General features: G+C 47.1%; 1 protein-coding gene across 1 annotated transcript; it reads right to left on the bottom strand.

Moving 5' to 3' along the window:
* Nucleotides 1-1,413: 1,413 nt before the first annotated feature.
* LOC120839218 lies at nucleotides 1,414-3,149 on the bottom strand. Its single transcript, XM_040209473.1, has one exon. The coding sequence runs from the start codon at nucleotides 2,872-2,874 to the stop codon at nucleotides 1,414-1,416; it is 1,461 nt and encodes a 486-aa protein (XP_040065407.1). The 5' UTR covers nucleotides 2,875-3,149.
* Between the last annotated feature and the right edge of the window lie 5,688 nt (nucleotides 3,150-8,837).

The following is an 8,837-nucleotide window of genomic DNA, read 5'->3' as shown; positions in this document are numbered from 1 at the left end:
TAGCCGTTTTCCATTCTTCAGGCACCTCCCCGCTCTCCCAACACCTATTAAACAGCCCCGTGAGCACCTCAACAGCTTCTTCCCCCAAGTTACGCAGCATATTGTTACTAACCCCATCCGGCCCTGACGCAGACCTCGTTTTCACCCTCTGCAACGCCGCCCTCACTTCCCACGTCTCCACAGCCCTATCCAGATCCTCATTCACCTCCCCCTTATAGCCCGGAAAATTCACTCCCCCCACCCTAGGAAGGTACTTGTCCATCAGAGCCCTCCTAAACCCCTCCTCCCCCAATTCCTTCCTAGCTCCATACAGAGCCTCACCTAACCTTCCCCTTTGATAACTACGAGTCCGCGTCCCATCCAATAAATGCCTTAACAACCTCCATGTTTCCCCCATCTGCAACCTACCTCCCGCCCTTACGCACACATCGTCCCACTGCTGCCTCGCCAGTTCTTCACTGTACCTTGCAATTTCTCTATTCATCTCCGCTACCCTCTTCCGCAACCTCCTATTACCCCTATGTTCCCTCCACCTGCGATACAACGCCTCCTTCGCCTCCATCAAACCTACCAACCTGCTATCCAATTCCCCCTCCAACTCTGCATCCACCTCCACCTCTCTACTCGCTTCCCTCGCCGCTTTTACAACTGCCTCAGACCACCCCTTCACATCGACAACCCCCCCCATATCACCACCCCTCCTAAAGGCGCCCCAATCCACCACCTTGTGCCTCCTCTTCCCCTTTCTTCTGCCCTCCAAATGTACCAAAACCTCTACTACCCTGTGATCACTGCCCAAATCCATGCCCGTATTTCTCCACTCCACATCTACCCCCCTAACAAAAGCCAAATCCGGCATCGTCTCTCTCTGCACCGCCGTCTTAGCCATCAACGTGGGATGCCGAGAATCCGACACCAAAATCAAGCCTACATCCTCTGAGTCCCTCAACAAATTCCTCCCCTTAGCCGTGTTGTCCACATACCCAAACTCCTGATGTCTCGCATTGAAATCCCCAGCCACCACCAGGCCCCCATCCCCAGCCCATCTCACACATTCCCTGAAAAGTTTCCCAAACCTCTGCCTCCCATACTTTGGGCTGTTGTACACATTACACAAACAAACACCACTCTTGCCAAACACCACCTCCAAGGCCAGAAACCCCACATTCTTCTCCCCCTCCAACTTCCCTTCCACCACCGGCAACCCCCGTCTAACCAACGTACAAACACCCCTCCTACCCCCCTTTGACACTACCTTCACCCCATAGGCCACGTATCCCGAAAGCCCCACATCATTCGGCCCCACCTCCTGTAACATAATGACATCCGGCTTCTCCTCTGCCGCCTGCACATATTGCTGAAGCACCGCCTTCCTGCCCTTGTATCCATTGCAATTCGAAACCCAAACCTTAACTACTTCTTCCATTGTGTTGAGAACGACTCAATCCCCATGACAACCCTTGCCACCTCATCCAACTTCTCATTCACCTTCCTCAACCCTCCCTCCTGCCGCACCACCCTCTCATTCAAATCTATTATCTGCTTCTCCATTCCCGACACATCACTACCACCTCCACCCCCCGCACTCTTTCTCTTAGCCGGTGGCGCCCCCAGATGAGAAGGCTCCCCCTCCGCCGCAATCTTCTCCACCTTAGCCGCCAATTGCTTAATAACCCCGGTGAGCTCCTCAACCTTCTCCATCAGCCCTTTGTTCTCCTTCCTCAGCTCCATGATCTCCCCGGCCTGCCGCCTATTATCCTCCCTGAGCTTTTCCATCTCCTCATCATCCGACTTCACCACCTGTGCCCATGACACCTGTCTTTCCTCCCCTCTGCTCCTACTCCTCGACCTACTATCCCCCCTTTCCCTCGAAACCGACCTGGACCCTCCCAAGTCCGGAAAATCTTCTCCCCTCAGAGCCCCTGCACCGGAAAGGGAGCCCCCTCTCGACTCATGATCCAACTCTTTACGTTCCCACAACCTTTTCCGTACAATATACGGTGTGCGGAACCTATTCCTACACACCCTATCCCCGGTCACGTGTTGTCCCCCACATAGCTTGCACCTAGGGGTGCACTCGTGCTCCTGTTGCCCACTAACCCCACACCCCATACACCGCTTCATCTCCGGGGTAGGGCAGACATCCGAGCGATGTCCTACCCCCCCACACACAAAACAGACCTCAAAATGCTTCCTATACAAAGAACATCTCAAAACTCCTCCACCATAATACACTTGTCTTGGCACCACTTCACCTTCAAAGACCACAATGACCGTAGCCGACGATCCAATGCGCTGTGTCGCCGTCGCAGTAGGATTCCTCGGGCCCACCACGTTCCTGTCAATGTCCTCCGCCGAATGCTCCAACGGCACACCTCTGATGACTCCCTTCGTCGTCCCATACGGAGCCGCCACGTACGCCTTCGTCTCGAAGCTCTTCCCTTCCACCACCAACACCTCCACGTTCGCATATCTCCTAGCCCGCTGTTCATCCTCAGTGCACACCACCACAATGTTCTGTTGAACATTCGGGCATAACGTATCCTTGCCCATATCCTCCATCTCCACACGCGCCGCCTTGCCAATCGCACACATCACTTTCACGATAGACACCCTGGACAGATCCAGACCTCCTCTTGGCCTCATGATCACCTTAATGGCCTCCCGGGGCAATACCCTCGGCATCTTGGCTCCCCTCTCTATTCTCTCTATCACCCGCCTGGCCACATGGGAATTAGGTCTAGCCTCCGCAGAGCCGTCCGATCTTCCATTCGTGCGCACTTTCATCCAACCCGCACAATCCTCCGGATCCAATTCTTCTCCGGGCACTTCCACGACCATATTCCCAGCATTCCGGCCGACATCAGCCTCCATGCCGTCCCCTTGCACCTCCGTCGCCACCACGCCGGTGTTAGGCCTACCTTCCCGTACTCGGTTAGGCCTAACTGCCCCCGCCTCGCCGTCACCACCTTTCCAAGTCCGTAAAGTCCCAATAAATCGATGGAATGACTCACCACCGATATCGATGAGTTCCTCTCGACGAGCCGGACACTTTGACACCACTTTCAAGAAAATAGAGCCAGAAACACCGCACAAATGAGCACAGTAACGCGGAGCCGACGCGACACACGTCCGCCTCCGACCACCGCTCGCAGCGCCCCCCCTTCACCAGTCTGAAACTGAAAATATTGGGAAGTACGAAAACACTCAAATCAACACGGGTATTCAAAAGCACAAAACAAAGACATCATCAGATGTTACAGTAAAAACCTAATACTTGAATATCGTACTGACAAACATCAACCCTTCAAGTGATTAGCCATTTTCTTGCAAGAGGAAGTTTCGAACATCGTTTCCGAGCAATCTCCCGAATGAGTTAAATATATCAATTGTATCAGGGTAGTGGTTAAAACATTCAGCCGATTTTTGGATAAGGTGTAAGTGGCTAAAATGTTGAGCTATATAAAAAGATCACTGAAGCCGTCTAGGCACACGTGGAACACTAAGGCTCACTTCAAACAGACGGTTGGGAGTGTTAATAAAGACGTGCAGGGTCTCAAACAAAAACAACAGATCTGCCTTCGCCCCACGCTGCTGCAGGCTCAACAAGCAGACGAGTTGCGATTTACACACAACGTTTAAACAATTGCGAACCTTTCTCAAAGTAACGATATTTAAAGATAGAAATAAACTCGTTTTGTACTCGCTCGACAGATAAACTGTTAGTTTTAAAAATGCCGTTCCAAACAACCAGAACATAATCTAGTTTGGATCCAACTAAGGATCTAACAATAATAATAATAATCCTTATTTTCCACAAAATAAAAACACAAGGCTGGTAGGGACAATGGAGAAAACAAAAAGCTGCTTAAAAGAGATTGACTAGTCTCATGTCTCCAAGATACACCAGCACAAAACCATTATTAACAAATGTAGATGCTGTAAACGACTTATTTTTCGCAGGCTCAATATTTCTCGATTTAGGTCATAGCTAAAGTTTTGGAATAATTCGCGGGTTCTCTTTTTCGCGATGCGATGGGATCTCAATATAGATTCCAATGTGTTTACATTTTTCGAAAATTTGTTTGCGGGCCCTATTTTTCGCGAATTGCGGGCGATTCGCGAAATTCGCGAAAATTATGTCGTTTACGGTATCAACATATAACAAAACAAAACAAAAAATATAGGAATATGCTCTATACAAAACGCGGTCATAAAATCTTAAAATAAATTGTGTAAAAAAGAGGACTATACAAGAAAGAATATACACGAAGGCGCCAGCGGAATATTCCAGTTAACTAGTAATTGTGAGGCGAACGAAAAAGAAAGCAAACAGACGAAACAAAGCAGACAGTCGAATGCCCAACCAGACATAAATCGTGCTAGACCTAAGGATAGAAACAATTGCACGCTCTGTAAGCTCCCTCCCGGCGCGCTTTAGCGTATCACAGGTATTTATGCTCGAGGAGAACTTTCTTCGGCAGTCAAAGGTTACGGGAGCACGCGCTCAAGTTTCGATTAAAGCTGGGCACATGTCCAACTTCTCCCTTCGGAAATACCAGAAAGAGGCGTCTCCGAGAATACATGGCCTGCAAGTCGCGCTTGAGGTGATCGCACCACACTGCGGTGATCATTTCTTCTTACTCTTTGAAGAAAAGGAAGTCAGAAAGTGCGGACTGTTTGTTGCAGAAGGTATGCGCTCAGCAGCAAGATCCCTACAATCGCAGCTGATTTAGTGCCAGTGCAAGCCATGCACAGCTTAGAACAAAAGGCATCGGAATTATCAATGGATAGAAACAATAACCCCCCCCCCCCCCGCTCCCAAAATATTAACAATAATTTACAGTTTTTTTTTTTTTTACATAAAAAATAAACTACGCGTTATCGAACTCACATTCTCGGCTCAAACGAAGTGCTTAACGATACAAACCAGATGCCAAAGTTTTAGAACTAACCGTTATTTCAATAAAAGTTATAAACGATATATATATGTATTTTTTTATTTCAATGGGAAAATGGGGTTTATTTTTGCTCATTGTCGGTAACTGGCGCCACCTAGCTTTATGTATTCGAGAACCCCGTCGACCGCCATTTTTGTACTGAAACTTCCACTTAAAAGAACATAACTTTTGAGTAAGAAAACTATTACGGTAGTTCTGAAACTTTGGTACCTGGTTAGGACAGCTAGCACGTCATCTTGGCCGAAGAATGGGCGCTCGACGATCTTTCGTTCATTTTTGCGGAGGAAAATATTATTGTATAATGGGAACGATGTGTAAGTGGGAGTTCGCGGGTTATTTCAGAGAGTAGAACGATAATCTTGTGCGGTGTGAACAAGAAAGAAGAAAAACATACCGCACAATTTCGCTGTGAATTAGAGCGACGGTGCAAAGTTGACTCAATTTCCGAGAGCAGACACACCGGAGTTACTGTCCAAACTGGATGAATTAAATCTTACTGGCACCATCGGAGCTGATTCGAGGACACACTCGGCCTTTCCATTTTTCGCTTCTTTTCCAAATCCTTTCTATTTCCACTCTCTTGCTGTCTCCTCTTTGAAGAACCCCCTCTTCCATTTCGTCTCCTTGCTTTCCATACAACTCTTCCACCCTCCCAATTTTCATTTTACTATTTCACTCTCTTTTTCTCTCCATCTCTCTTCTTCGCTTTTTTTTTTTTATTATTGCATTTTTTTGTGTGACGCGGATTGAACATTATTTCATTCCCCCGAATAACACCGAGAGATTTTAGAACAGCCCGAGACTTTCCGAAACCTCATTTCGTGGGGGAGAGGGAAGGGGGGGAGGGATGAAGATATAACGCTTTCTGGGGCCGATATGCGAGGCTTCGCTGTAAAAGGAGCCAAGCCCGCCGAGAAAAGGCCATTCAATGCGATCGCCCAAGAGCCGACGACTTCACGCCTGAAATGAGGCCAAAGCTTGTCACTCTTTTGTGTGTTTCTGTCTTGCTTTTTTTCTTCGCCTGTTTGTGCGTTGATGTCATTATTTCGAAATGATATTACGGGCCACGGGGCCGTCGACGCGGTTGTCGTAGCAACACTCCGGAGAATCTTCGCTCAGGGCGCCTAACTTGTCGCGCCCCAAAGGAAAACGACACGAACGTGCCGGCAAAGAATCGCGTTGTTCTTACATGCCACGTCATGCGTGCTGGTTTGCTTGTTTCCTTCACATTTTTGTTGTTCTTTTTGAAAGAAACTACGCTTGTTATAGACTTTTTTTTTTCGGTGAAGTGTACCAGTATAGGCTAGAGCTACGTGCACTTGCACAACTCGTTTAAAGCGGTATGGAAACGACGTTTTTGCTCTTATTTCTTTGTTTAGATATGGTCTATGTTCGCGGCAGCCCAGAAATACTAGTCTAGACGCCTGTTTCAGGGCTGCCGGCAGAGAAGTCGAGAACAATAATTTTAAAACGAATGAACGGATTTCAAGATTGCCCCTGGTGGCGGTCTGTGAAGCTCCGTCGGAATGCCGCCACGTCATTGGCCTCTAAGTAGCAGAGCCAGTTCGCGGCAGTATGGATCGTTCGTGGAGTTACTTAGTCCTGAATGTGACTTGGCGGAGAACGCTAACGAGTCTACTGCGCTGTATATATTAACTTTCACAGTGCTTCCGCTACGTGCATTCCACGCCATCATGATCGCCGTTCATTGCATACATAGCTGGCAGGTGTCGCCATTGCTACGTGCTGACGGTTCTTTACACAAACACAAGAATGACCTATACACAAGCTATGTATAGGTCATTCGGCGTACAGTTTTCAGATATTACTACTAGAAGAGATTGTTAAAGCACCTCTATCCTGGGAAAAGTGGCGCCATTTATTGTGGAAATGCTCGAGACACGTGCCGCGCGCCATTTCGGGGAGAGCACGGCGTCTGAAATCTAGCTCCGCTCTACGCTTTTCCGCCATGATCTTCCCAAGGGCTGCACGTTGCACGTGCCTCGTGCATCGACGCACCTTGCGCTACTTTTAAAACATGAAGGGGTTCTAGAGATTGTTGAGATTGTCACTCGTTGACGCCATCAAGTGGCAACGCTCGCAACTACAGTACCCTTGGCCGTGCGGGAGCCAGTGACGTCACGAGCGCGATACGAATTGCACTTCTCGCTGGCTGATTTTGAAGCAAAAGGTAGGGAGCTCGCGGCCACGTCGTTTCGTTTCCGTATTTATTTGAACGTTTTGTGTGGACGTGTTACACAGGGTGCCTGGGTGAAATCTTTAAAATACTTTTGTTATTTTTCGCCGTAAATAAATTTAAGCATCGCCGAACGTTTGTCGTTATCTGATGCAAATGTTCAAAACAAATTTTAAAAAAATGTGCGACAGAAAAGTAGGAAAGAGTGAGAGAGAAAGAGGAATTTTAATATCCGAAGCAAATCGTATTCATGTGTGATAGTGGGTTTTGTCGGTCGTCATTTTCCCATTAAATATTGCCGAAAACTCCAACTTTTATATTTTGATCAAATAATTATCGGCAAGCTCTGCAAATTTGGCGTCTGGTCCGTAGCGCTAGCACTACACTTGGGCTGAGAATGAGTGTCCGGCGATGCGAAGTTTGTGTTTTTATTTTTTTTTTTTTGGGGGGGGGGGGGGGGGGTAGAACAAACACTGCCAATTTTGCTTTAAGACAGAAACCCTGTACATAGCACAGAAAAGGGTCACAACTTACGCACCTCCATTCGAGCGGAATTGTTCATGACGATATCGCAAAAATCAGCGCATATAGAGAAGCACAGCAGGACTTTCCCCTTCTTACTCAGCATTTTTCATGCTCAGCGAGAATGCTCCATACAGTCATTGCGCGAGGCTTTGCGTGTGGTGCTTCATCAGTCTGCAACAGGGTGTTTCATCAAAAACTAAAAACTGAATTGTTATTGTTGTTGTTTTAAATAACATTTGAAATTAAACAAAAGATTATTCCTACAAAATAACGCAACGACCACGGAAGACGTCAGGGTATGAATGAAGGGTGATAATTAACAATATAATTACATAGATTCCGCTAATTACCTTTTTAAACGTTTTTTCTAATTTAGCACATTCTCAATTTGATATTTGTTACCCGTCGTCTAAATAAACTACAGCATCCATAGCAGTTGTGATAGTCCAGAGGAGTAAATCTTCTTCGCGCTATTCAATGGCGAATTCAATCTAGAGTCAGCCGTACCGAGACTAAAAGAACCAAAGCGCCGAAAGCTGTACGCTAGAAGGAACATTACAGTGCAGAAAGCCTTCTTTATGACCAGTAAATCTTCTTCGCGCTATTCAATGGCGAATTCAATCTAGAGTCAGCCATACCGAGACTAAAGGAACCAAAGCGCCGAAAGCTGTGCGCCAGAAGAAACATTAGAGTGCGGCAAGCCTTCTTTATGACCACGTGATCCTTGGATAACGCGAAACGGACAGATCGGCTCGCGATGACTTGCAACCCGGGCCCACTGCAGTTTGACGTCGCCTTCGGTTAGGACTCCCGTAGGACTTTTTGCGTCTTGGATTCGGTATCTCAGTCTTCTCACGACTTAAAGTTTCCAGAAAATCAACGCGGAGCAGAATTTAGTTGCCTGGATTCTACCAACAGCTATGACACATTTCGACGACCAGCTAAATAAAATATGCAGCCAAGGCAAACGCAAAACCGAAATTCGGTAGAAAATAAGTTTTTTTTTTTTTTTTTTCAATTTCTCTCCACTCATTTGACCTGACGTCCTCTGCGGTCGATAACATCATACCATACGAATATTTTTTTTTTCTAAAATAAAATTTTTTTCTATTTACTTTAGATGCTGGTGAAACACCCTGTATATTTGCCTTTTG

Source organism: Ixodes scapularis, unplaced genomic scaffold (genome assembly GCF_016920785.2).
Source record: "Ixodes scapularis isolate PalLabHiFi unplaced genomic scaffold, ASM1692078v2 PGA_scaffold3__209_contigs__length_174095766, whole genome shotgun sequence".
NCBI classification, from domain to species: domain Eukaryota; kingdom Metazoa; phylum Arthropoda; class Arachnida; order Ixodida; family Ixodidae; genus Ixodes; species Ixodes scapularis.
The sequence above is the reverse complement of the archived record's forward strand: the minus strand, read 5'-3'. Positions and strand labels throughout refer to the sequence as shown.